Source organism: Salvia splendens, chromosome 12 (assembly GCF_004379255.2).
Source record: "Salvia splendens isolate huo1 chromosome 12, SspV2, whole genome shotgun sequence".
NCBI lineage: Eukaryota > Viridiplantae > Streptophyta > Magnoliopsida > Lamiales > Lamiaceae > Salvia > Salvia splendens.
Genome location: NC_056043.1, coordinates 6,096,910 through 6,110,235, shown reverse-complemented (window position 1 = coordinate 6,110,235; position 13,326 = coordinate 6,096,910). Strand labels below are relative to the sequence as shown.

Below are 13,326 nucleotides of genomic sequence, written 5' to 3'. Positions count from 1 at the left end.
AATTTCAATTCCATCTATATCTTCATTACAAAAATAAAATTCTAGTAATCAATAAATAAAATGCAAAATTTTTAATTTGATTGGGTTGGGATTTTACCCGCCAATGTAGGGTGTGTGGCCACTTTTGGCCAAAGTCCGATAATCCTTGCAAGAATTAGGTATTTTATTTTATCACGTACATAAATTATTATCTAAAGTAGAATAAAAATCGAAAATATAATCGGGACGGTTAAGCAATCCCATGCTTCAATTTACCATCTAATAGCCTTATCCTAGTGGTCAAACCATTGTGCAGTGGGATGTCCGTATGAGGTGGCATCCGTAGTGGGATGTCCGCCGGGACATCCGCACCATTACTAATGCTCTAATCACACGGTTGACATTAAAAAGTGAGATATTTTCCACTCAAAACTATCATTAATTAACTCATGCTATTAAAAGCCATGCTCATAAATAGTGTACACACTATTAAAATATATTTTTAACATGAAATGAGAATATATATAATTTAAATAGAGAATATACTTTGCGCTTAATAGAAAAAACGTTAATTACCCTTTATCCGAAAGCCACTCAAGCAGTCTAAATAATAAGTCGTCGTTTGAGTTTAGAGTCGGTTCTCTAAGCTATAGCAGAATAAAACTGGTAGTTTTTGGCCGGAAAATTAGAGAGAAGCCATTAAATTACCTTCAGCAATGATCGTGTGAATCAAAACCTCAAACCAAAAGGCCGAATTCGAAGAAGAGAATGGAGATAGATTCGGTCCCGATTAGTCGGTGCTCCAAGGAGCACCAGAAGATTTATCAACTCTGGTTCTCTTGCGCTGATTCTGGTGCTTTGCTCTTCACACTTTAATTTCTTTTCTTTTCTTTTTTCTGTATTTACCGAGCCTCACATTGATTAATCAATGGTGAAATTTGTTAGATGGCGATGGGCGGCTAACTGGAGCTGATGCCACCAAGTTTTTTTCCCTCTCCAACATACCTCGTCAAGATCTCAAACAGGTAACTATTTCTGCTGTTGCTTTTCTATGCTTTCTATCAATTTTACACTCGGGGATTGGGAGTTTATAAGTTTTCTGCGTGTTCGGATTGTTATCAGATTAATTTTCTGAAATATTTCCTTATGTATGCACTAACTTTTATTTTGGGGGTGTTTGAAGCCCCTTGTGTGTGTTTTGAGATTTATCGTACAATGATGGCTTGAATTGCAATGTGATATAATTCGTGATTGTGCTCGTATAAGGTCTTGCTGAGCATTATGTGTTTCCTTGTCTTGTAGTTATGAATTATGATTCCCTTGATTTGGTTGTCCCATTCTATGTTTGATTCTTCTGATCATGAACTTCTGCTTCTTCTCTTCTTCCGTTTTGACAAGGTTTGGGCTATTGCTGATACAAAACGGCAAGGCTTTCTTGGATTTAAAGAATTTGTTACAGCAATGCAGGTTCGAATTCGATCACATTTGTTGTTCCATCCTTCTTGCAAGAACTACTGTTACTTTGATCCTGATTTTTCTTTACAATTTGCAACATAGTTAATCTCTTTGGCACAAGCCGGGCAAACTCTCACCGCCAATATTTTAAGCTCTATGGGTAAGCTTGGGAGTCTCCAATTCTTTTAAGCATCATTAACTGACATTTTTCTCTGTATGCCTTTTTATTATGTTCCGGTCATAATATAAAGTGACTGTGACATGGTTGAATTAATCAATTATCTGCAGTTGACTTTGAAAGCATACAACCTCCGACCATGGAAGGTCTGGATGTTCTCCTTGCAGTAAGTGTTTTTTTCTTCATATTCATGCTTTTATTATGTTTACATAACAGATATTAAAGCTTTCTTTCTTTCTTCATTGCAGAAGAAAAAACGTTTGTCAAGAGAACCTGAAGATAATGGTGATGGTGAGATGTATGGTAGTATTTGAACTAGTAGAGTAGGATTCAGTATTTAACACTGGTTTCTCATGATTTAGGGACTCCTAAAGAGCAATCACCTGCTGCTGGTTGGTTTTCTTCTACAAAGTCCGCAAAGAAGGTAATCTAGCTCATGACATTATCATGGCTTCTTTCTTGTTTATTTCATCTTTATGCAGTCATTTCGATGCCAGTCACTCTCTACGATGTATATATTGATTTTTGAAAGGCATCACTCTTTTTCATAGTTCCAGTGCATATGCCGTTCCATGTTCTATTCTAAAATAGCCACTGCCTGCAGTGTATCTTAGCCTCTAATATCTTACCCTGATTGCTTTCCACCAAGTTATTTTTTAGGTCTAACTCAACATGGTTTATTTATGCAGTCGGTTTTCCCCAGTGTTTAGATTGGCTGTTTTTCGGTCTCTATTTCAATAGATTTGACTTTATGATTTCCAGGTGCTTGAGAACGTGACTGAATAACGATTTCTTTGAGTCTATTATCAATTCATTTGGTTTTTCCGCTTCTATAAGATCTTTCTGTACTTGGTATGTCTATGCACAGGTTAACTTCATTGTTCTATATTTTGAGGAGTAGCTAGATTTCTGCTTCTTCTTTTTTCCCTTTTTTTCTTTTTCAAAATTTCCCTTTCTTCAGTAGATACGCTTCAGCAGTTCGGAATTCTGGAAATAAAAAATTGAATCTCTCAGCCTTGAGTTTGTCCTTTCTTTTTTTTTTCTCTTCACCTGGGCGACGCCACATGTGGGGGTAAAGTCATGTTCATTATGTTGTATCAATCACTTCCATGCATTTATGCTTTAGATTTTTTTATTATATAGGACACCTATCGATTCAAATATTGATGTGTCGTCTTAATGAATGCTTACTGCCTCCTCTCATCACCTCCTTGCTTTCATATGCACTATCAAATTGTTTGGTTCCTTGAATGGTTCTTCATCCTTTATATTAGGTATCTCTGAGCTCTGTCACATCAATTATCGATGGCTTGAAAAAGCTGTATGTGCAGAAGCTGAAGCCACTGGAAATGACCTATAAGTTTAACGATTTTGTTTCTCCTTTACTGGTAACTTCCCATCTCTGCCCCTTAGACTAAAAACACAAATCGCAATTGTATGTTACTGTTTCAGTTCATATAATAATTTAGCTGATAATGTATGGTGGATTGACACTGACTCTGCAATAATGTATTGCATGTTCTGGTAGACCAATAGTGATTTTGATGCTAAACCCATGGTAATGCTACTGGGTCAATACTCCACCGGGAAAACTACATTTATCAAGCATTTACTAAGGTCAAGTTATCCAGGTATGCGATATCTACCAAATAATATCCATTTCCTTTTCCTAATTGAACTTATTTATTTTATTCCTTCTCCATGCGAATAGGTGCTCACATTGGACCTGAGCCTACAACGGATAGATTTGTTGTTGTGATGGTATGCTATTTTCTTTCCTGTAATTCATGCCATATGAACTGTGTTAGTTATTACCAGCAATTTGCACCAGCTATATGATTCTGCATTTGATCATCGATGGTATCCGATCCCAATCTGTGTGTACGAAATACAGTTGAAGATCCCACTCTATTACTACTTCTATTATAGTTTAAATGGCCAACATGGTTTTGTTTCAGTTTATTTATGCCACCAATTGGTTCTTTTGTTTGGTCCTGATGTGTACTTTCTGCTTTAAGAACCATTCTATTGGATTCAAGTTCAGCTGATAAGGCATCCTGTGCACCTTTTAGTTACTGGGGATTACTTTTCTTTGTACAGAATGGACCTGATGAGAGAAGTATTCCAGGGAACACTGTTGCTGTTCAAGCAGACATGCCGTTCGGTGGCCTAACTAGTTTTGGAACGTCGTTTTTGTCAAAATTTGAATGTTCTCAAATGCCACATCCTGTGAGAACAAGCTCTATCTTTTAGGATCTTGAGTCCCTGCTCCTCCTTGCATGCTGCCTCATGGTTTTGGGGCTCCTTTCTTTTTTCTCTCGATTTTTGGATAGTAAGTAGTAACCCAAATAGAGAAGTCAAGAACCTTCCTACTGCTAATCCAGCCTATACATGCTGGCCATGCCTATAGCTAAAAGCATCTTGATCATTAGATAAATTATGAGTCAACCCTAGCTAACAATTGATTGACTCAAACTTTAATGTAAAAACATAAAGCATGAAACAACCTCCAGAAAAGACATTTGAAGATGGAATAATCTGACAATACCAAAAAGCATGTTAGAGGGAGCAGGAAATTTTTTTAGCTTTTATAACTTCTTTTAACATTGCAGCAAGTGACTTTTTTTGTTTATTGAAAGCTGCTGGAACATATTACCTTCGTGGATACTCCTGGAGTTTTATCAGGAGAAAAGCAACGCACACAAAGAAGCTATGACTTCACTGGTGTGACATCTTGGTTCGCTGCTAAGTGTGATCTCATCCTGCTTTTATTTGATCCTCACAAGCTTGATATTAGTGATGAATTTAAACGAGTAATTGGATCTTTACGAGGACATGATGATAAGATACGTGTAGTTTTGAATAAGGCTGACCAAGTTGATACACAGCAGGTACGCCTAATTAGGGATGTTCCTTAGCTCATGTTGTTGCCTTTCTATTGTCACAATGAAAGTTATGCTGTCTGTGCTAAATTGATTGCAATGGTGTCTCTCATTTTGCAGCTTATGCGTGTATATGGAGCTTTGATGTGGTCCCTCGGGAAAGTGTTAAATACTCCTGAGGTTAATCGTGTTTATATTGGGTAAGTTCTATGCTATTGTTTTTCTGTTGTGATTTTATAGTACTTAAAACACTTTCTTTTGTTTGTCTGAGAAGCTCTAATAGTTGTGTAACAGCTACATTGTCACCAGACCACATACATATATGACAACTGCATGTTTAATTTTCATTTATCAATTGAGATATTATGGCCCAGACTTTAATATCTTGAAGATTTGGCAATTGGAAAGTAGGCTGCATTTTATTTTGCTGTTCTCTCGTTCCGAGCTTTTTTGGTTTTTGTTTTATCATTAGGATTACTCTGTCGTTACAGTAGGGGGGTTCTTTTATGATCTTAATACCTTTTCGGATATATTTGTCTGATATCCCCTATATAATGCTTTTCCTTAAAAAGAAATTGATGCGCTTGTAATGGATGGACTCTCACTTTGTCTTGTTTGTTACAAAGAAGTTCTTTGTTGAATTTTCTGTTTAGCCATTTTTTTCTTGACACGACATTTTCCAAATATTCTTTCTTTGGTGGTTAAGACGGATGCTAGAGTTCACTCTTTTGTTGTCCTCCATCTTGAGTCACCTTCAACCTGCTGATCCTCCTTTCATGTTTACACATCACGGTCTAGGCATATTCATGATTATTTTCTATCTTGAAGATATTTTTCTTTCGACTATCACCTGATGTGTTTTTCTGTTGTCACAGTTCATTTAATGACAAGCCTATAAATGAGGGTGCTATAGGTCCCATCGGTAAAGAGCTCTTTGAGAGAGAACAGGAAGATCTTCTGAATGATTTGAAGGACATACCAAAGAAGGCCTGTGATCGTCGGGTACGTACAAGATCCTTGTCTCATGGAGATTTCCATTACGAAGTGAAGCATGATATATATGTAATGATCTTTACATTTTGCAGATCAATGAATTTGTAAAACGTGCTAGGGCTGCTAAAATCCATGCTTACATAATCGGTCACCTGAAAAAGGAGATGCCCGCAATGATGGGTAAAGCTAAGACACAGCAAAGGCTCATCGATAATCTGCCCGATGAATTTGCAAAGGTGTCTCTCTAGTCTCTACGCACACACATTCATACATAGACACATAATTGTTATTGGTTGCTCATGACGACTATGGATTCTTACTTCATCATCTCGTCGCATTTGCAGGTTCAGAGAGAACACCATCTACCAGCGGGGGATTTCCCTCACGTCGAGCACTTTAAGGAGAGTTTGAGTGGGTACAACATAGATAAGTTTGAGAAGCTGAAGCCTAAAATGATACAGAGTGTTGATGACATGCTCGGATACGACATCCCCGATCTCTTGAAGAACTTTCGGAATCCTTATGATTAACAATGGCTGGAGATGATATGTTCTACCACACTCTGTTTGTAACAAAAGCAACATTTAATTGGTTCGTCATTTTTATATACACTGTCACATGTATAGACTTTACTCGGATTTAATACTGTATTTGCTGTACACCTGCGTTTGTTAATAAGGGTGTTAATTTGGGTTTGTTAAAATATTATGGTTTTAACTTTTGTTATCTCGATAAATTTATGGAGTCGAGTATGAAGAAGACCTAATACCATTACTCATCCGATGTCATTTTTTTATGGCCACATTAGCGATATCATTTTACTCCCAATTACCGAAATTGTGAAATTTATAGTCGCTTTTGAGAATTTTGGAGAAATTGTAAAAAGTTGGATAAATGTTAGTACTGTACTATTATATAAGACTCATTTAGTTCAATTAGATTTTATTATTTAAATACTAATAAATATTAATGAATAATTTTTAAAAATCAAGCTTATTATTGTCTTCGTAACGAGTAGAGTAATAGTTTAGATCAAAGTTTCGAGTAGTCATATGGGGCAAGTACCCCTTAAGTATATAATTAGAGAACAAATCTCTGTCACAAGATCAAGAAATCAAGGGCTAAGATTACTTTTAGAATTATAGCATTATATTAACGTTTTGATTCACTATATGAATAATTTAGTTCACTCGGAGGTATATACGCCATTTTTTTGAATTAAAATGAGGTGGGTCTTCTCTTTCCCTCATTTGAACATTTCACTTCCGTCTGTCTCTTCTCTTCTCTAATTCTCCTTATCTCTCCGTCGAATACTTAGGGTTCCACCACTGTGACCTCCATTCTTCGTTATGTTTCCTCCATTCCTCGTCATCGCATAGTTAGGGCTCATCACTGTGCTTTCCTCCATCAATTTCCGGCGATGTGTCCTCCATTCCTCTCCATGTTTTCTTCATTCCAGCCACCGTTTCTTCCGACCAATGGCTTCAAACTGGGAAAGCGAAGAGCGACGGAGGAGAAAAAGGTGATGATCGCGTCGCTCAGTTGCTCCATCCGACGGCTGAGGAAAAATGAAGCCGGAGATGCGGAATTTTGTTGCCGGAACATGATTTACATTGGAGAAGAAGAAAACGTTGTGCAAATGTTGCAATTAAAGGAATTTGTGTGAGATATCTGTAAACTTATACGGATTTACAGTGAAATTTATTTTTGGTTTTGTATATTGTATTTACATTGAATTTTTAGTGATGTATATTGTGATTATAGAGAAATATATTGTATGGTGAACTAGTATATTGCTATGTGAGTTTACTATTTTTTTCATTTGAGCGATATATATCAGGTTTATAATGAAGTATATTTTGTTTATAGTGAACTTGTATATTGGAATGTGAGTGTACTATTTTGGCATTTGAGTTATGTATATTGTGCTTATAGTGAACTAGTATATTGGCATGTGACTGTACTGATTTGAGATTTGAGTGAAGTATATTATGTTTACAGTGAACTAGTATATTCACACGTTAGTGTACTGTTTTTGCAGTTGAGTGATGTAAATTGTGCTTATAGTGAAGTATATTTTGTTTATTGTGAACTAGTATATTGACATGTGAGTGTACTATTTTGCCATTTGAGTGAAGTATATATTGTTTACAATGAATTGTTTTGGCTATATAATTATTTCTATTATTAACCCTTTTCATTTCATTGAAGTAAAACGTGCTTAGAGTGAAGTGTTTCATGCTTAGAGTGAAGTGTTTGTGATCCATGCTTATATTGCTCTGTTTTTTCATTTCAGTGAAGTAAAACGTGCTTAGAGTGAAGTATTCGTTGATTAGAGTGAAGTGTTTGTGATCCATGCTTATATTGCTCTGTTTTTCATTTCAATGAAATAAAATGTGCTTAGAGTGAAGTATTTCATGGTTAGAGTGAAGTGTTTGTAATTCATGCTTATAGTGCACTATTTTATCATTTCAGTGAAGTAAAACGTGCTTAGAGTGAAGTATTCAATGGTTAGAGTTAAGTGTTTGTGATCCTTGCTTATATTGCACTATTTTATCATTTTAGTGAAGCAAAATGTGCTTAGAGTAAAGTATTGCATTGTTAGAGTGAAGTGTTTGTGATTCGTGCTTATAGTGCACTATTTTATCATTTCAGTGAAGTAAAACGTGCTTAGAGTGAAGTATTCCATGGTTAGAGTTAAGTGTTTGTGAACCGTGCTTATAGTGCACTATTTTATCTTTTCAGTGAAGTAAAACGTGCTTAGAGTGAAGTTTTTGTCATTCATGCTTATAGTGCACTATTTTTTCATTTCAGTGAAGTGAAATGTGCTTAGAGTGAAGTATTCCATAATTAGAGTGAAGTGTTTGTGATCCATGCTCATAGTGCACTATTTTTTTTCATTTCAGTGAAGTAAAATGTGCTTAGAGTAAAGTATTTTATGGTTGGAGTGAAGTGTTTGTGATCTATGCCTATATTGCTCTGTTTTTTCATTTCAGTGAAATAAAACGTGCTTAGCGTAAAGTATTTCATGGTTAGAGTGAAGTGTTTGTGATTCATGCTTATAGTGCACTATTTTATCATTTCAGTGAAGTAAAACATGCTTACAATGAAGTATTCCATAGTTAGAGTGGAGTGTTTGTGATTCATGCTTATATTGCACTATTTTATCATTTTAGTGAAGTAAAATGTGCTTAGAGTAAAGTATTCCATGGTTTCATAATATCTCAGTATACGGGCTAACTGTTATACTTCACTATAAGAAATATTCACTTCATAATGTCTTCTTAGTTACTGATATATGCCATACACTTGGGAACCGTTATACTTCACTGTAAGTCAGATTTACTTCACTATAAGAAATATTCACTTCATACGAAGATGAATAAGATTCGAATTAGGCTTCGTCTATAATTGGTATCGAGTTCATTTGATCGATTGAAGACATGTGGTCTGTGTGAAATAGCAAATTTGCAGATCGTGAAATTGACAGTTGACGATGGAGAAATCAGTTCTTGCGATGAAAAATCTGCAATTGATGATGGAGATTGTTGAACATGAGCGCGAGCTATACAGATTGTATAATTGGCTAGGGAGATCACAACAAATCAACGTGAGTGATGGAGATAGAATCTGCGTGAGTATAGCGAATTTGCAGATTGTGCAATCGATAATTGACGATGGAGTAAATCAGTTCTTGCGATGAAGATTCTTCAATTGACGATGGAGATTGCTGAGCATGAGTATGTGCAATGGAGATTATAACAAATCAGTCCGGGAGCAGGAGGCAACGAGGGCGCAGGTGTAGAGATATTGCCGGTGTCCCGCGAGAGGAGGTGAGCCGTACTCCGTGAGAGGCAGACCGGAGGAGGGGGGCACAGATAGGGAGGCAGCCGTGAGAGGCAGGCAGGACGGAGGAGGGTGTCGCCGGAGAGGAGGTGCAAGTGTGCTCCGCCACCTCCTTTGTGAGAGAATGAGAGAGTGTGTGTTTGTGTGTGTAAGCGTGAATGGTGTGTGTATGTGAAAATAGGAGAACAAAGTTGATTTCCTAAAATACCTCTATGCAATTTTTATTAACTAAAAATATTTACTTATTTTAGTCATTGGATTAAGATAACATTTGGCTGGGATTTATTTTCTAGTTATACATTTAAAATTAGTTAAACATTGATCATCTCCCAAAAATTTCAATCATCAATATTATGTTTGTATTATTGTCGTATAAACATTAAATTATTGATATGTAGATTCGAATGCTTATTGTATTAAAAATATTGCCAAATTTGGAAGCAATTTAATTGCTAAAGTAATATTATTGCTAAAGGTTTTTGGTAGTAGATTTGATTTTATGCATATTGATTGCACAAAAATAATAATTTCAGAATTTGCATATTCCCCTAATTTCCAGCCGATATACTAGTATTTCGCCGATTTCACAAAACCTTCTCAAATTAGAACGTCAATTAATTGATCAACCATCAATTGACATGTTTCTCAATTATTGAAGGAATGTAGATGTATCATATATTGTCTGTATAAGTAATTCATTCTTTTTAATATCCCTCAAATTATTTTAACCTATAATCAGTAAGCAAATAAGTACCCCAAGTATAAATTTTCCTCAAAATCAGTAGATTTATAACATATAATCCGCGTATTGAATTATAACTTTAAATATATACTCCTATACAACTGGAAAGAATATCATTAATATCGTATATTATCTTCCCTCGAATTTGCAACTTCACTTCAATTCAAAATTCTAATTATGGACCAGATTAAAATGTGCTGAAGATTGAAGCATTACCATTTCTCTGTAAACAAATACGAGTGATGCTAAATGGCCATAATGTGGCTGACCATAAAACTAAAAAAATAGTAAAAAATAGTACATTAAATGCTAATTTACTTGAAATTAGTTCATCTTAAAAGTATCAATATTTCTAAGACTAATATACCCTTGTGCACAAATAACAAACTAAGTCATTAAATATCTTGAAAAAATTGAACTTTGAATACTACATGTAAATCCTTTTCGTTTCTTTTATGTTTGCTTTCTTCTTCTATTTTTTTTATACTTCTATTTATTATTTTAATTGCTTAGTATGTATAGTTACTTTTCAAGTCAGTATATAAATACGTTTCTTTTATGTTTGCTTACTTTTTGATTTTTCTTTTTTTTACAGTTATTTGTTTTCTAGTATATATTATTATTTTAATTGTTTAATATGTATAAATTACTTTTGAAATCAGAATATAAATATCTTCATGATATTAAAGTTCTATAAATATTTAAAGTATACTACTATACTTAACATTAACATTTAAATAACTTATAAATAAAATACATGGAAACATTAAACTGTACAATTATTTTTAGGTAGATATTTTCAATATTAAAAGTATATATAGAAAAACATAGTATTATTCTTAATTAAAATATAAAATTTATGGTGGAGATAAATAGGCCAAAACATAAGCAATTGGACCTTATATAAGTACCTTTTTGCTAGTGCGCATGTAACGCCCCAGAATTTCGATATCTTTCTTTCGAGATAAATCGGAATTTTGGCTTAATTAATTTTCGTTAGAAGGCGTGTGGACGTAGAATTTCCGTTGTAATTTCTGACTTTGGAATAAGTTAAGTATTTGTGTTGGGAAGCAAAATAAAGTACAAGGAAATTTTGGTTGAAACATAAAAGTAGAAGAAATACTTTTATTAGAGAAATGTGGTTACACCTTGACGAAATAGAAATTCAAAATATGGAGATACAAATTATACATGCTTCGATTTCCACACAGTGTAACAACTAATCCTACTCTAAGCTATGAGATGAACTAAGATCAAACTAGTAGCTAATATGGGACTTGGTCAAAAGCTACTCAAAGTCTAATGCTTGAACAATGGCTAAGTTTAGCAATAAAACAAAGGGAATGAGGTAATGGATTCTCTCTTGTCTCCCTCATCTTTTTCTCGAAATTCCAGCCCTCCATATGACTCCAGGAAGGCAGCCTACACCTGCAAAGTTTACACAGAAAGGGGTATTAGATTTTAGACACAAGTAAGGGAAGAGGGAGACACAAGCTCAATATAGAAATAAGGAGAAATAGAGCCGCATAGGTCAGCCTGTAGGCTGCAAAATAGAGCCAAGATCAGCTCCCTTCTGTCAACCATTCAGTTACACCAAAATAGGGTTAGTTTGGAACTCACAAATAAAGGGGAAGGGAGGCAAGCTCGATTAAGCATGTTGAGGAACTAGGCTGAGTAGGAACAGCCGAGAGGCTGCTCCTTTGGCTAGGGAGGCAGCCAATTGTCACATTCCCATCTTACACCAAGATAGGAGCCAAGTCTAAGAGGCATAGGGGAAAAAGGGCCACTGTTCAGGCTCAATTGAGAAGGAATCAGATTCCTTTTAACATCACCAAGCCTAGGGGAAGGAGCTGTCAAAGAATACAGCCCAGACTTTCACCAATGTAGTGAGATTAGCAATATCACAAGCTTGCAAAGGGGCTGAGGAAACAGCCCCAAAATAGCATCACAACTTCCCAAGGATCTGGCACAAAATGCCAAGAACAGAGAATGTATTTAAGCAGCCTCATCACCTCCACTTTCCCCTCCACCCTTCATCACATACTTCATCACATAAGAATTTTCGGCAAGGACGACGGAGGGAAAACGAGCGAGGCAGTGGCAACGGGATAGGAGCAGCCCCACAACTGAAAATCACCGATCAAGGGAGAAAAATATTCAAGGGCAAGTGAGGCCTAACGAAGAATTTAATTGGAGATAAGCATACGAGGTGGGCTTTCTTTTAATATCCACACTATATTCTTTTAATATCCAGCACTATAGTGTGGATATAAAGCAAATGTTTTGAAGTTATAAAATACCTTTTCTCAAAAATGGAGATGTGATCATTTCTTTTAAAGTCGTTGTCATGCCATAAAATATTTGTTTTCGAGACCTGTCTGTGAGGGCTATACGCCGAAAGTTTGGCGGTGCCAAACATTTGGTAATGAACTTGGTTTCCAATAGGACCGCAAAATCCTATTCGGAGTTACGTGCGCGAGGGCTGTGAGCCATTTTCCAATATGACCGCAAAATCCTATTCGGAGTTACGTGCGCGAGCGCGAGAGTTTGGCGATGCCAAACATTTGGTAATGAACTTGGTTTCCAATAGGACCGCAAAATCCTATTCGGAGTTACGTGCGCGAGGGTTGTGAGCCATTTTCCCAATAGGACCAAAAATCCTATTCGGAGTTACGTGCGCGAGGGCTGTGAGCCATTTTCCAATAGGACCGCAAATCCTATTCGGAGTTACGTGCGCGAGGGCTGTGAGCCATTTTCCAATAGGACCGCAAATCATATTCGGAGTTACGTGCGCGAGCGCTGTGAGCCATCCTAGAGAGAGGCTGGCCGGCGAGGGTGCTTGTGAAGGCGGCCACCTTCACGGCCCACTGGATTCTCAGACATGGAGGAATACATCAAGAACTTAGATTGAAATCGGACTTTTAAGATCACAAAAGAATTTAGTATGCTCGGGCCTTTTAAGAAAACCCCCGTGTGATACTGTTGATGGATGACAACTTATATTTGTATGTTTTGTTTTCGGCACGTGTCCACTGAGTACTCCTGTACTCAGCCCTGCATGTATTTATAAATGTGCAGGTTGAACGTCAAGATGGAGAAGAATTGATCGGAGTCGATGCTATTAAATAATCGTGTGGATTTCTCGACGATTCGTGTCTTCATACACGAAGTCGTTCAGTAGGGACCTATTCCGCTGTGTTTTGTTGAATGAGAATAGTAACGTCTCATCATTGAACTCTGATTCAGTTGAC

General features: G+C 36.2%; 1 protein-coding gene across 1 annotated transcript; it reads left to right on the top strand.

The window, feature by feature from the left end:
• Positions 1–582: 582 nt before the first annotated feature.
• Positions 583–6,190, top strand: LOC121756985 (EH domain-containing protein 1-like). Its single transcript, XM_042152428.1, has 16 exons — positions 583–832; positions 925–1,004; positions 1,378–1,446; positions 1,537–1,594; positions 1,723–1,778; positions 1,861–1,903; positions 1,975–2,036; positions 2,887–3,000; positions 3,141–3,243; positions 3,324–3,373; positions 3,713–3,841; positions 4,252–4,503; positions 4,615–4,694; positions 5,370–5,496; positions 5,580–5,723; positions 5,832–6,190. The coding sequence occupies exons 1-16, from the start codon at positions 748–750 to the stop codon at positions 6,015–6,017; spliced, it is 1,638 nt and encodes a 545-aa protein (XP_042008362.1). The 5' UTR covers positions 583–747; the 3' UTR covers positions 6,018–6,190.
• Positions 6,191–13,326: the final 7,136 nt, after the last annotated feature.

Coding starts and splice junctions, on each gene's coding strand:
- LOC121756985 (XM_042152428.1), top strand. CDS start 748: ATGGAGATAGATTCGGTCCCGATTAGTCGGTGCTCCAAGGAGCACCAG. Junction 833..924: donor GTTCTCTTGCGCTGATTCTG/GTGCTTTGCTCT, acceptor GAAATTTGTTAG/ATGGCGATGGGCGGCTAACT. Junction 1,005..1,377: donor CTCGTCAAGATCTCAAACAG/GTAACTATTTCT, acceptor CGTTTTGACAAG/GTTTGGGCTATTGCTGATAC.